A 15083-nucleotide genomic window follows, 5' to 3' on the forward strand; every position below is an offset into this window, starting at 1 on the left:
ATATTTGGGAAATGTTTTGAAGTAAAATAAAGTATAAATGTTTAGAACATGCTTAAACATTTCACAAAATTAAGGTCTAATATTTCTACAATTGCTACAAAACCTGTTTTATCCAAACATTTTGGAGCATAAAAGTTGAAGGATAAAATTAAGTCTGATAATGATGTACCGTGCATGTTCACATCATGCATACTTTACATTACTTGAGACCATTTTTCAAATATTGTATTTTTAACATTTTGGACAAGATTTGACATCGAGGTGTCCAGATGTCCCTAGAGGCCACCTATCCTGTATCCTGCTGCGAGTCAAGTCAACCCAGATGCAGTGACCTCCCTACAGTCTTTTATTTAAAGTGTAGTCAGGGTGCGAATGTTTTTCTGAAATCGTCGCCCCGGATGAGGGAGGTAACCACTGAGCTATAATGGTGAACCTATAGCGATCCGCCCACTAGAACTGACCGCAAACACACAAAAAAACACGTTTCCTTACTAGAATGGTCACGTGACATGGAAGAGTCTGGGGCAAGTCTGGAGAAGGAAGACCAGCCTAAAACATCTGGCAGAAAAACCACCGTGTTGACCGCAGGTTACAGGTATGTATGTGGACTGATCGGAAACACAGCATTTTGTGATACAATACAATAAGCTCAAACCGTTTGCTAGCGCTTTGCTTTGTAGAGAACTCCCCTGACTGCACAGTGCTGACGCTGGGGGGAAAAAAACCCAGAAACACATTTCTTCTGCATTAAGTGGCTAAGCTAAATGACAATCTTGCAGTCTTTTGTTCACATTTAGACCTTTTGTTGTTGTCACGTCTCAGTGCATCTTTTTTAGAGGCATAGGCCGAAAAAACGGAAAGACTGTAATAATCGCTGATGTGTCAAAAGCGTGTGACCAACAACGCCACTAAATACGCTTGAGACTGAATCATTTTCCAAAAAAGATTAGGGAGGGACAATCCCAGGGGAAAAGAAACACGATTTGTGTCCTCATACATTCACACGGGGCCTTTCCGAAGGCTTTGCATTGTGTAAATTGTATTGTAAACCAATGAAACTAGCTAATTCCTTGCCGTTGCGGGTTAATCCAGGCGGTGGAAATTGTGGTCAAATAACCCCTGTCGCATTCTTCTTTCCAGTCCTCTCATTTTGGAGTAAGAGAGTGGAGAGCTTAAAGAGAACATGGGGGAAATGTTGAATTTTGAGCAATAAATCACCAGCTGTGACCTGTGAGGGAGGACTCGGAGGAGTGTGGCATATCAACTGGATATGAGATAAACGTGAGTACAGCACACTTAATTAGCCTCGTATCAAGACTATCATAGATGTATTTTGGTCGGACTTTTACTTTCATGTCTATGATATTCAAATGCAAAAATCGATAAAATACATCTATGATAGAGTTGATCCAAGGCTAACACATAGTCTGTGTCTTGGACTTTGCACAAGCACTTGATAGTTCTGGTGAAAAATACTGGTTTGTTCAGCGTTAAAGGAGCATTAGTTGTACTGTACACAGAAGCACATCCCTCTTATATAATAGTCAGTCACAAGACATTGGTCATTCCATCTTATCCTTGCATACCGTAATCACTAAGCCTTAGTTGCTTTGCATTGTCCGTATTTTTGCAATGAGTAGTTTGAATTAAACTTTGGACTCTTTTACTGGTATTTATTTCTTTATTTGTGCTGTGCACGGAAGGAACAAGAGAAATGTGATCGCACTGTACGAGTCCATTTACTACATTGTATGTCTGCTGTGCTTGTGTTTACTATATAGACCAGTCTACCACCCGCAGAAGAAAGGGAGGAAGAGGAGAAATGAAGCTGAACGAACGCAGCGTGGCACACTATGCCACCTGCGACTCCCCGCCAGATAAGACGGGCTTCCTGTTTAAAAAGGGCGAGCGCAACACCGCCTACCACCGCCGCTGGTTTGTGCTGAAGGGCAACATGCTCTTCTACTTTGAAGAACGAGAGAGCCGCGAGCCCATTGGAGTCATCGTCCTCGAAGGCTGCACCGTGGAGCTCTGCGAGTCCTCTGAGGAGTTTGCCTTTGCTGTCAAGTTTGACTGTGCCAAAGCTCGGACCTACAAGATGTCCGCCGAGAACCAAGTGGGGATGGAGTCGTGGGTGAAGGCCTTATCCAGGGCCAGCTTTGACTACATGAGGCTGGTGGTGAGAGAGCTGGAGCAACAGTTAGAGGAGATCCAGGAGGCTGGTGTTTGTGGCATGGGAGCAGGAGGCACACCGGGCAAGTCCAAAGCCAACAGGAGAAACCAGGTGGTTCGCTCCCGGTCTGGAGCGTCTTCTTCCTCTTCGTCTTCTTCCTCTTCGTCATTGTCATCCGGTGCACCTCCTCCATATTTCCAGAAGAACCTCCAAGATGAGATGCAGATCACCGCTGGTTCTTCCAAGGAGAATGGAGTAGCGTGGAGTAAAGCACCCGTCACGCTGGCCAACGGCTACAGCGAGGTGGCTTCATCTTCTGTGCCCTGGGATGGAAGTACAAGCACTGGCCCTTGGAGTGTGACCGGAGGAGGTGATGGGGCGAGGCCGCCTCCGGTGCCCCCCAGGAGGAGAGGAGCCTCTCTGGAGAGTCCTGTTTCCCCTGGCACGGGTTGCTTCTCCAAGCTCCATGACTGGTATGGTCGAGAGGTGGAGGAGCTGAGAGTGGAATGGTTACAGAACCAACCGGTAAACTAGACAGATGCATTCCCTTTTCTGCATAATAGCATCATTCCTCTGAATACTCTATGCTGTTCTCCTCTGAACCTGATACCGGATAGATGAAGAGCATTGTGTAAATTGCGGTTAAATTCATAACATTTAGAATTTCATTTTATTTTCTTGTGCCTACCGGGCAAAGTAAAGTTGCAACCAACTATAAGTCAGGCATTAATAGGCTACTTTCACATTAGTGGCGACAAAGCAACAGGCTTTGTTTGGCGACAAAGTCATTTTCAATGAAAGCCAGCAGCTACAAACTGACCCCCGACACTTGTCGCTGTATGATGCACTACAAAAAAAGTTGAGCTGGCTTCAACTTTTTCCAGCGCTCCAGTGATGCAGTTAAGCATCATTCAAATCATATGTTTTTGTTTCACCATTTCCACTCTCCTTCTCTCTCCCCACAATTCCTGCACTGTTCTGTGAATGGAAGAATGGTCTCGCTGTTCACTAGAGTGAACGCAGCATTACGGTTACTAAGTACCCTGGCTAGCCATCTTTGGGTCCGTGGTGTAGGTCTGCATACTGCAAACATTCAATAATTTTCTGCCCTCGTGAACTTTGAGGAGCGGGTTTGTCAAATAATCTTTACCACAGAGATCACTTTTGGTTCATTGAAATAACGATGCTCATGCTACATGCTAACATGCTTTGGGGAAAAACAGCCCTGATCCTCTTCTGGAAGGGCACATTCTACCCTAGAGGACTGTGGTGTTTAATGTCAGAGAGCATGTCCGCAGAACCCTTAGTTGACTCTTGGGGCATTGGGGACGGTGATGGGAGCTAAGAGCAACACTTGCTGATATTTTTAGCTCTTGTTAGCCAGCAGTCAAATGATGCCATGTCACACAAATGTTAATGTTTGTCACTTATTTCATTTTGATATCATGGATTTTAAATCAAATTCCTTTGTGATATTCAATTTAATGAAAACATGAAATGAAAACAATTGACTATATACAATCAAATCCAAATGTAATTTAGCCATTTATCACAGTTTGCCTTTATTTGACCCCTGAATGTTACTGAATGAGTGTACTGCAACTGAATAATTAGACTCTCAGCATCTTTAAAATTCAAACTGTGTGTTTGAAGCAGGGGTACCGTAAGAGGGGTCACCTGAATGATTGAGAGGGCCCAGACCTGTAATGGGGCCCTGGAAAGCACCAGAGATGCCATGCTAAATACACTAAGAACAAAACCTGCTTTTTGTTCTTGAATATCCACCTTCAGAAATGTCTGGTATTTTGGAGAATTTTAAGAAGTGCCCCGTGTAGCATTTTGCTGCTCATCACGTGTAAAAAAAAAAACATGCAAAGAGCGTTGCTTACAAATGACATTGTTCCCATAACCCGAAGGGACGGCTGTGTGTTTCTAAGCAACACTATTGCCATAACCCAAAGGGATGACTGCACATTTCTAAGTGACATTGTTCGCATGACCCTAGAGAGACACGTTGGGACAGGCCCATGGCTGTTTTGTTGTAATGATTGAGTATTATAATTTTAGGTTACTTTGATGCAATTTCAATTTTCCTTTTTTAAGATAAAATGCAAAACGTTGCATTTTTACAAACGGCTTATTAATACTCATCGGTGAGTACTCCAACATAAATCACTTGTGGAGATCATCTGGGTGGTGCAGGGGTAAACTTCATGCCCACCACCATGGAGACCGAGGTTCGATTCCTCTATGGTGCCGTCTGCTTGGCTGGGTGCTCCAACAAACACAATTAGCCGTGTTCGTGGGTGGGAAGGCGGCAGGGGAGAGCGATATCTCTCACTGCACTAGTGATCTGTTCAGCAAGGAGCAGAACTGGCAGGTATGGCGTGTTCCTCCACATGTGTTATGCCCCCCTGGTGAAACTCTTGATGAATAGAAGCAGCTGGTGACTCCGTGTGTATCAGAGAAGACACATGGATGCCCACACCTAGCCTTGTAAACCACCCCCCTCCCCCCGGAAATCGCATAGCAATCAAATGCAAATGCAAAACTAGCCCACACCCTCCCCAAGACAAACAAGTCGAGGATGGGTGGAGGGGAAAGGGACTATATACAGTAGATGGAGGGAATCTCTAAATTGTGGATAAAGTGAAACGGAACAAAACATAAATACATCACTCAATTCTTGGTCATTAAAAAGTGGTATCGTGACTGTGTACCCCTAATTTTTGTCAGTTTAATATTATTAGAGGGCCTGGGGAGCCGCACCCCTCTTTGGAAACACCCAGTAGTCTGAAGAGGGGTGCCGTGCAATATGTATTACCTTGCTCACACACATGACAATTTGCTTTTATTTTTGTTTTTTACTTTTACATGTGCCTTTCTGTCAGTCTCTGTGCACTGTTGCCATAATCACAGTGCAACAGTGACGAGGAATGTTTCATTTCTTAAAATCGTTTTCTACTAGTACATTATAGGCGGCTTTCCATATACATGGACTTACCTAGCCCCACCCCACACCGCCCACCACAGCGACGGTTTCCACTACAATGAAGTGGGTAGAGTGGTGTGTAAGTGGTACTAAACTGGTGCCTAAAAAGTACCCAGTCTTGGGTAGGTCTGAGCTGGGCTAAGCGGGGCTAAAGCTGTGACTGCCACTGATTGGTCGGCTCACAGCTGTGTCTGTCCACTCAGGTCTCTGTAAAATGTAAACACTACGGTAGCAGTGTTGCCATGTCCACTTATTATAAGCGACATTGGGCTTATTTTTCTGTAAAGTTGCTTGTAAATATTGGTAGTACTTTTACTCCACTACAATTATCTGAAAACGTATTAGTTACTAGTTACTAGTTACTTTTCAGATATAAATGATTACATTATAAAACATACATTAACCACTTAAGCCCTATTTTATACCTAGGCTATTTGAAAATAGCCGATCTACAAGCTCACAACGCATCGCATCATTGTAGATCTGCTATTTTCAAATATTTTAGTACTTACTTTTGGTAACTTAAGTACATTTTGATACCAATAGTTTTTGTACTTTTACTCAAGTAATTCCAGACTTTCACTTGTAGAGTGCTTCTACATTGCAGTATTGATACTTTTACATAAGTAAAAAATTTGAGTACCTTTTCCACCACTGCTTGTTTCTAAAATGTAGTTGATTATTTGGGGCTTGTTTCCATATGTTGTTGAAACCAGTGGTTCTTAAACATTTTCATGTCAAGGACCCCCAAATTAATATGTATTTGTCAACATTATATATATATATATATTTTTTAAATAGCAGATGCACACACTCACAATGCGTCGCATCGCTACGCGTTGTGAGTTTGTAGATCTGCTATTTTCAAATAGCCGTAGATAGTCGCTTCTTTTGGGATTGTTTTCATAGACCTGATTGCTTATTTTTTTCTGCTAAACCTGGCAACAATGAATGTGCGACACGCTAATAATGTTTTTTATATAAGTGATGGCAACGTGTTTAGACACCACACAGGTCTTCCCAACAATAGCGAAGATTAAAGTCAGGGTGAACATGGCCAAATAATAACTTAAGAGCCAAACTAGCTCTGAGGAAGCACGCTAGCATTTAGGCTAACCCTGTAGCCTGAGGCTAAGTTGGTGTGTTAAAGAAAGGGGCGTTGATTTCCTTCGGGAGGGGAGGGGAGGGTGGGGATTTTGCGAGTGGGGACTTTTGTGCAATGGAAACGCAAGACATTTTGAAGCGGTGCGGTGTGGTTCTGGACTGTACTGGACAGTGTCGTGCTTAAGCTGTGATGGAAAAGCGGCTTATGTCTTTTTTTGCCAAAGTTATGTCATGGTGCAATCTGATATCATGCCTAATTTATACTCCACCATACGAGGGTGTCCCATACCATTAATAGCAGATCTACAAGCTCACAATATGTCACTCATTGTGAGCTTTGTAGATCGACAATGTTTCGGTCCGTACACCATCTTATTACAAAGTATAAATCTGTCTCAAGTAGAGATCAGCTTTAGTTATGACAAATTGACAATGACTCAGTTCCATGGTCTGCATGTACAGTAGGCCTACTATCATGTCTAATACTGTCCTTGTAAAGACAGGATTACATGGTAAATTCTGAAGTGTTTCACTTTATTTTTCTCAATGTATTTTTATGTATTAATTTAACTCTTGAGTGTGAAATTGCTTAAACATTCAGAATTAAATTAATGCTCCAGATGTTGCTGTAAAATGAATTTTTGATTGATTGATTGAATACTTTTTTAACAGTTTGCAGATTGTACAGAGGTATGGATTACAAAGATTGTTAAAAGGATAACACACAAAGCCATAGGGGCTTGTTTCCATTGTGGTCCTGTGTATTCAATTCATTAAGAAATGATATGGTACATTTGGGATGATGTTTATAAACATCAGCAATTTTGAGACAATATGCTATATATAGCTAATATTGTTATGATACAGTATTAGCAATTGAACTTTGTAAATATTTATTGTGACATTTCCTCATACTTATTTCTCAAACATCAATTTAACTATATTTCCACAAGGTGACCAATTCTACTAATCTCTATTCCAGAGTGCCAAATGAAATGCAACTCTAGACTCTTCTTTTTTAAGATAACTGATTCATACATGTTAAGATCTCTTAAATATAGTAGTAGGCTACATATACACAGTTAAGTACAAGCTTCCAGAGCTGTTTCCAAGTGGTACATTTGTAATAACTTTAACCGATAATATTTAACAGATGGGAATGATTTGATAATGAATCAATAAACAGTGTTGAGATTGCATTGCCTCCTTGTGGACAGCATTATTTCACATTTTGATTGTAATCACTGTATGGTTCTAAATGTGTCAGAATATCTTGGATTAGCTACAAGAAAAACTTTTTTGGGGGGGAATTTGCATGGCTAATTTTGGCGATAGAAAACATCTGAGTAAGTCAGAGCACGTGCAAATGTGATCATGAGACTTTTAGGGAAGCACAGCCATGTGCCATCATACTCTGCCGATTAAAAACAGCACTTTATTTGTTCCATCTAGCCATCTCCCGCTAGATGTCGCTCTGTATCAATTTTAGAGGGTGCACACACTTTAACTCTATGGCGCACACCAGATTGTATCTGAGCATCATTCATGATGGTTATGGTGTGTGCATTTATGCAGATTATTTACTCCGACATGATTATAATAATTCGGAATTGCAGAATCTGTACACGCATAGATAGATTGGTGTGAATTGATTAGGCATGATGCAGTATTTATTGGCAACGCTGTGATGCTTTTTTTTTTTTTGCCATGTCAGTTTTTCATTTACATAATCTTATTTGATTAGACTAAACATTTCTGCAATAAATAATTAATAAGTAAACAAAACCCTCCACTACCTGGGGGAATAGGATCTTTAATGATTTGAATAATTGAAGATGATGACTAATTCATCGTTCAACAAGGAGACTATCAACTGCTCATGCAGTTATCACAAACATTTGCGCTTGGCCAGCCCTGTGGGCCACGCTTGGTCTACTTCGAAGTCGCAGCATTTTATTCATCACGCACACTAGACCAGGGGTTCTTAACCTAACCCGTGGGTCGGGACCCCCAAGGGGACCCCCGCATGATTTTCTTTTTTTTTTGTGTGTGTGTGGGGGGGGGCAAACAAAATGGGGGGTCCCCAGTTCAAATATGATTATTTAGGGGGGTCGCGGCCTGAAAAGGTTCAGAACCACTGCAGTAGACCACATTAGCTGCTTGTTATCCTGCCCACGTCAAGTTGCTAAAAGTGACACAGTCACCTGCGAGGTCCGTTGTTTTCAAAGTAAAAGCTCGTATTCATATACTTTTTAACCAGCAGCACAGGCTCGGAAACTAATCTGTTTTTGTTTTGTAACGTATTGCATAGCCGTGTGTTGCTATATGATTATCTAAATAGCCTATATAATGAAAAACGTATGTTACTTAATCAAGTGCCATACAATTGACACAATATTAAACTGTACATACTAGATACATATTAAAACACAAAGCCATAAAGACTACTGGTTATGACAAGATTTAGAACGGCAGATAATTCAATGTCTGGTGTCTTTTTTATTGTTTGTTTGTTTGTTTGTTTTTATCAGGCTTTGAAGAGGCAATTAAATGATAAAATACTTTTGCTCAGCTCTACCCCCCCCACTTTTTTGCCCGGGGACCCAAAAGAGAAATTTGATGTCTCCCCGGGACCCAAACAAGTGAAAATAGCAGATCTACAAGCTCATGTATTTGCACTTCCGTTTAAAAGTTACTTGAATTTATGGAATTTATTTTAATTGTTTTAATTCAAAAAATTTATTGAATTTATTTTTAATGTATAAAAAAACTATAATATAAAATATTGTTTGTATTACATTTTTTGAAAATCTTTTGAAATGAAAATAATAATAATAATAATAATAATAATAAACAAAAAAAGGGGGATATTTACTCGCGACCCACAAAAATCGATCCGCGACCCACACACGGGTCCCGACCCGCTATTTTTGAGAAACAGTGTTTTAGAACGATATCCGTGGCCCTTTATTTTGAAAGGTAAACGGTCTTCGCGTCAAAAGCGGAAATAAGATGGTGGACAATAATGGCTAGTGTGACGCAGCTGGACCTCAGGCACATTTTCTGACAGCGGAAATGAGGAGAGTCGCCACTTTTTTTTTTTCCGCGTGTTTAAGTTAAGTTTCCTTCCTGAAAGTTTTTTTTTTTTTTTTCTCACAACGAAGGATATCTGTTGAATGCACTCACGATGAGAGAGAAGGCAACGGACTTTTTAGCATGCTGGCATTCTTCGACTATAGAAGTGTATTTGTTGTTCTTCGCAGACATTTTTAGTCACTTTAAGCGCTTCACAACGCAGTTCCGTTATGCGAAGTCCAACTTTCTGGTTTGTCGTTGTGCTGCGGTGGGTGAACGTCCAAGATAACGGAGAACGTGAGTATGTTGACAAGAAGACCAGAACAGAACAGCTCTCTGTCAAAAATGTACCCTGGAGTGTTTTCACGAGAAAAATACATCGTTAGGCTGTGTAATAACGTTATAATAAAAAACTATTCTGAGCGAACGTGCAGTAATTTAAATAGTTTTTCCATTGAGAATTCGTTTTTTCCCCCCGTTTAAAAAGTGTGGGGTGATGCAATTTAAAGAGTCTAATTAGCCCTGGATACGGGATAGGTGGGCACTAGGGACATCTGGGCACCTCTGGTTATTTTGTACAAAAAAAGTTTTAAAAGAAAATATTTGAAATATGGTCTTAAGTATGTGAACTTGCAGATACATCATTATCAGACTTAACTTTATCCTTCAACTTCTTGTTTATGGCCCAAAATGACAATGGATATACAGGTTTTGTAGCAATTTGTAGCAATTGTAGAACTATTAGACCTTAATTGTCAAATATTCAATCATGTTCTAATCATGTATGCTTTACTTTACTTAAGACAATTTTTCAAATATTACATTTTTTACCATTTTGGACAAAATAGCCTATTCTACATCGAGGTGCCCAGATGTCCTTAGTGCCCACCTATCCTGCTATCCTTGGCCCCTCAGTCACTCAGACCGATGCTGCACACACCGTTTTGGCGATCGAGTTTTCTATTTAAGAATAACATAATATCCTCCCTATTCCATAATCTCTACAACTACATACAAGATTTATTTTATAGATGCTCATAGATGCTTAACAAACATACATGAGGAGGCACTTTTTGTTGCGACGTTCCTGATGGATTTCGCGTGTTGCTTCAAAAGCCTAAATATTATCTTCATGATAGTCCCTCATCCATCGGTTGCCACATGATAATTATGTTATGTTATTATTCCCATTCCCAAAACGCAATTTTATTATGCTCATATCCAATGGGTGACTACTGACTAGGTTATTAACCTATATATTAAGGTTATTATACTATAATAACCTGTATATACTGTAGCATTACACAACTATGTTCTATTGAAATATGGATGATTTTTTTCCTAGTGAAATGCTGTGTGCACATGGCATGCATGCGTGCAGGACTGCTTGTTTGTCTCTGAAACCATGCACCTCATGATTTCAGGATGGTGAACAGGAAAAATGAGGAAGCAGCCACTTGTTTCACAACCCCATTGCTATATGGCAGTAAATCAAAACAATAATTGTGTGTGTGTGTGTGTGTGTGTGTGTGTGTGTGTGTGTGTGCATACATGTGTGTGTGTGTGTGTGTGTGTGTGTGTGTGTGTGTGTGTGTGTGTGTGTGCATACATGTGTGTGTGTGTGTGTGTGTGTGTGTGTGTGTGTGTGTGCGTGCGTGCGTGCGTGCGTGCATGCGTGCAAGGTTGTGATGGGGCATTCATTTAAGTTAATTTGAGTGTTCAGGTGTGCACAGGTGTGTGTTTAGGGCCATACAACTATAGCATGGCTGATATAAGGGCTGTTTTCCCTAGAGATCCAACCTTGTCGTACGGGGCAAAATCACCCACCCACCGTAGGTTATTCTTCAAAGAATGTGGGGCCTCCTCTCTCTCTTTGATCAGAACCACTGGGACAGCAGGCTCCTGGAGTGTGGTGTTGTTGTAGTCTATGGGTTCCTGACTCCTGAACCAATATACAGAAAAGTCGTAAGCTGTGTCATTTTTCCCAAATTGCGGTTTGCGATTTGAATTAGTTCTATCTTCTATATAAAGTTCAAGTTGTCTCTTTGTGTTGTTTGTGTGCCCAGATTATGCCCAGTTATGGACACAGACACACACACACACACACACACACACACACACACACACACACACACACACACACACACACACACACACACACACACACACATATATGGAGATCCCCAACGTCAGCATAAATCGGCATTGTTAGCCAAATCCAAATGGATATGCCAGACATCAGCCCACATTGCTGTTGTTAGGCTGCTGCGTGTGTGACGTCAAACTAGAGCTCGATCAGGGGGAGAGAGAGAGAGAGAGACAGAGAGCCTATTTCACCCGTCTAATAGCTGGGTATCAAAACCTGAACACGCAGATTGATATGTCGCAGTGACACATCATCGCAATAACCCCGGCAATGCCGGGCATGCTGATAACGCGTCCCTTTGCGCCCTTCTGCTTGTATTATTAAATGTGTTACAAATGTGTACCAGAAAAGGTATTGCAATTTTAAATCTTGTGATTGAGATAAGAATTGTGATAGCCATCACAGTTAGAGAAAGCCATGGTCTTTTCTTGCTGTGATGATGTGATGATGAGATGATGACGATAAGGGCAATGACGTTCAGGGGCCTGTTGATTAAAACAACAGATGCACAAGTGTAACAGAAAACAACTTGGTTAGAGCTTAGTCTCTCCAACACTTTTGCCACCGGAACAGACACTCTTTGCAAGTTGGTAATTGCAGTATTCAGCATTGCAGTGCATTCATACACTATGTCTGTGTGTGTGTGTGTGTGTGTGTGTGTGTGTGTGTGTGTGTGTGTGTGTGTGTGTGTGTGTGTGTGTGTGTGTGTGTGTGTGTGTGTGTGTGTGTGTGTGTGTGTGTGTGTTCTAGATGGAGAAGTGACTAGCGGTGCTAAACAAGTAGTGGGGACTGCAGCTGTAGCTACAGTATCAGTAGTGGATCAGACACTGTCACGCATGGTTCCATGCCTTTAACTGAGATGTTATCAAACACCAGTGCTTCCGCTTGCCTCAGGCTTCTAAGAATTCCACTGATGAGACCGCCAAGGGAGGTCTCTGACCCACAACGGCCCTGGGAGAGAGGAGTGAGAGGGAGAGAGAGAGAGAGAAGGGAAGGAGGGTAGGGAGAAGGAAAGTGTGTCAGTGTGTGGTAGGACTGAACAATTAATAGGAAAATAATTCAAATCGCACTATTGAATCCTCCAAATCGCAGAGGTTGCAATTAATGTGTTAAATAGCTTTATATTCTGATATTAATCATTATTATAGAGTACTCTAGAGTCTCTCCCCATCTCTCCAGCTCTTTAGTAAACAGAAAATAAAATTTCAAGTCAGGATACCAATTCCCTCCAATCTGGAGAGATAACTAATACAGGATACAGGATGAACAAGTGGAATTGGAATTGATGAAACTAACAAATGAGCAAACAAAAAGATGAATGATCTTTATGGGATTCTCTCTCCTGGTTGGATGAAATTTGTAACCCACGGCACCTGTAAATGTAGTTTCTGTTCATTAAAGAGTTGGAGAGATGGGGAAACCCCTGTTACTAAATAAACACTCTATAACAATGATTACTATCAGAATAGGCTATAGAGATTTAACCTTTAACAAGAACTTATTTTTTTTATTTTTTTATTTTGTTAATACCAAAAATATCACTTGCAGCACCTTTTATTGCATAAAAGGTATTATAATATTCTATAGAGCCTTTATCCAAAGCGCGTTACAATGTGCATTACCACTTAAACCCTTAGTCTTAGTGAAACGGACCTGAGTTGCAACTGCACTTGGACCGCTTTTTTCCGTCTATACCAGTCTATACCAAATCTCTTCACCCAAAATAGCCAATCTACAAGTGCACAGGTTGTAGATCTGCCATTGTTGGCGAATGTTCCCCCCAGAAATGGGATGCTGGGGTTCAAGTGATTAATCTGTTCACATAGATGAGAGAGAAGCTGATAAACAGTTAAAAGTAGACTCTTTGTGTCTCCTACCGGAAATACACCCGGTCAGCAAATTATTGGCTTAGGAATGCAAAAAAAAACAAAAAAACAAGGCTTCATGGGGTGTGCAATTGATAGAAAATAAGTATTTTTTTGTGTGAACTACTCCTTTAACACCACAAAGAGAGACTCTGCTTATATTTGGAGAACAACCAGGACATAAACCATCAAGGAGATAACATGCATTAACGCATATAATTCTTTTGAGCAGTTTTTGTTAGCAGTATGTACACAGTTCATGAAAACTCAAAATAATTAAGGGATCAAAGTGTTCCCTACATTTCTTTGAGCAGTATATATACACATGCATACAGTATACATATAATAGATAAAAGATAACCATTATGTACTATTCATACTACACATATACACATGACACCCGCACAGAGATCAACTGGAGTAACATTACAGAAAGGGTCTGATAATAGCATTCTGCTCATTCAGACCTTTTGGAGCTAGAGTCTGCAATATGTGTATCATTCCCGTCTTAAAAGCATGTTGTTAATGTCTCCCCTTCTGCTAGAGATTGTTGCGAATTGCGACATTGTTGGGGATTGTACGCCGATGCATGCTCAGCAGTGTGTGTTTTTAGGTCTTACCAATATAGGCCAGGCCGCACGGACATTTGTAGATCACATTGGCTGTTGAACATGAAATAATAATGATTTAATACTTTTTCCCTGTATGAGGGTGATTGAACGAAGTAGATTTGCGTCTGAAATGGCCACATGGGTAGTTGCCAGATGGAATAGCCCAGCATATTGCGCAGATTGGGGGGACTCTTATGTACCACCGTGGGGGCGGGGGTGCTGAGGCAAACACTTTTTAAGAACAGGGTCTGTATCAATAATATACCAATATTTGTTTATGGCTTTTTCTATGTCTTTGGATACAGGTGAATACTAAACTCTGCGCTCAGTCTGTCTTGGTCTCCTGGTGGCAAGGCACTCAGACTTATGTGTATGCAATGTCTGTAAATCTTGGGCAAACAGGATTATGTGTATTTTTGTTTTGTTATGTACATAATGTATGATGTGTAATGGATTGGGACATGTTTTGTGCAACTGTCAATGTCACTTGGCAGAAGTTGGCACTGATTTGAGACTGATGGCCGATTGGTCACAGGTGTGGTGATCAGGATGTCACACTGTCAATGTTTAAAATGACTGTGTCTACACTTTGTGTGAAGGTCTGAGGAAGAGCCTGGTGGCTTGAAACGTTAGAAGTAAAATTGCATATGGGAGCAGCAATACTGGTGTACAGATTTCATGTAATCTGTTCACATACATACCGACGATGGAGGCAACCACACAAGGCACCAACTTGCTCATCGGGAGCAGTTAGGGGTTCAGTGTCAAGTACAATATACATTTTCACCGTGAATGTATTCTAAAAGACTAAATGTTTTTGCCTGTTTAATTCACTAGACGTTACAGTATACTCCTGTATACCTTACATTACTACTGACAATTTTCCATTTTCGGACTTTCCAAGAAGCCATTGGCTTGCAGATCATTTTAAGGTGAATTTATCACCTGGACTCTTGAGCTACAATATAAGAGAAATCCGGCAATTAAAATAAATAAACAAATAAAACTATGTGTGCTTTGGAAAGTTTGCGATGTAATGTATTCATGACTTTTAGTCAATGAACTAAACATGGAATAACACCAGCATGGTCATTTAAATATCAATTTATGTTGACAG

General features: G+C 40.7%; 2 protein-coding genes across 3 annotated transcripts in view; both read left to right on the plus strand.

Annotated features, from left to right (window-relative positions):
* Window positions 1-471: 471 nt before the first annotated feature.
* On the plus strand, window positions 472-7466 carry LOC308089281 (sesquipedalian-1-like). 2 transcript variants are annotated; one of them, XR_013933489.1, is made up of 4 exons: window positions 472-595; window positions 1141-1281; window positions 1782-5140; window positions 6469-7466. XR_013933489.1 is itself a non-coding variant. In XM_080433910.1 (3 exons), exon 3 carries the CDS (start codon window positions 1823-1825, stop codon window positions 2705-2707), a length of 885 nt encoding a protein of 294 aa, XP_080290036.1. In that variant the 5' UTR covers window positions 472-595; window positions 1141-1281; window positions 1782-1822; the 3' UTR covers window positions 2708-6256. The 2 variants fall into 2 exon arrangements, 1 of the variants encoding a protein (XP_080290036.1); XM_080433910.1 differs by lacking the exon at window positions 6469-7466 and having other exon boundaries at window positions 1782-6256.
* Window positions 7467-9344: 1878 nt separating this feature from the next.
* The window catches only part of sh2b3 (SH2B adaptor protein 3), an 83844-nt gene continuing 78105 nt past the window's right edge, over window positions 9345-15083 (plus strand). The window contains exon 1 of the mRNA XM_080433961.1: window positions 9345-9641. The gene's annotated coding sequence lies outside the window, so the exon portion shown is untranslated. The remainder of the gene's footprint in view (window positions 9642-15083) is intronic.

The sequence above is a fragment of the Gymnoscopelus braueri genome, assembly GCF_963280865.1.
Source record: "Gymnoscopelus braueri genome assembly, chromosome: 7".
Lineage (NCBI taxonomy): Eukaryota > Metazoa > Chordata > Actinopteri > Myctophiformes > Myctophidae > Gymnoscopelus > Gymnoscopelus braueri.

What these genes read in the sequence shown, in the direction of transcription:
- LOC308089281 (XM_080433910.1), top strand. Translation starts at nt 1,823, where the DNA reads ATGAAGCTGAACGAACGCAGCGTGGCACACTATGCCACCTGCGACTCC.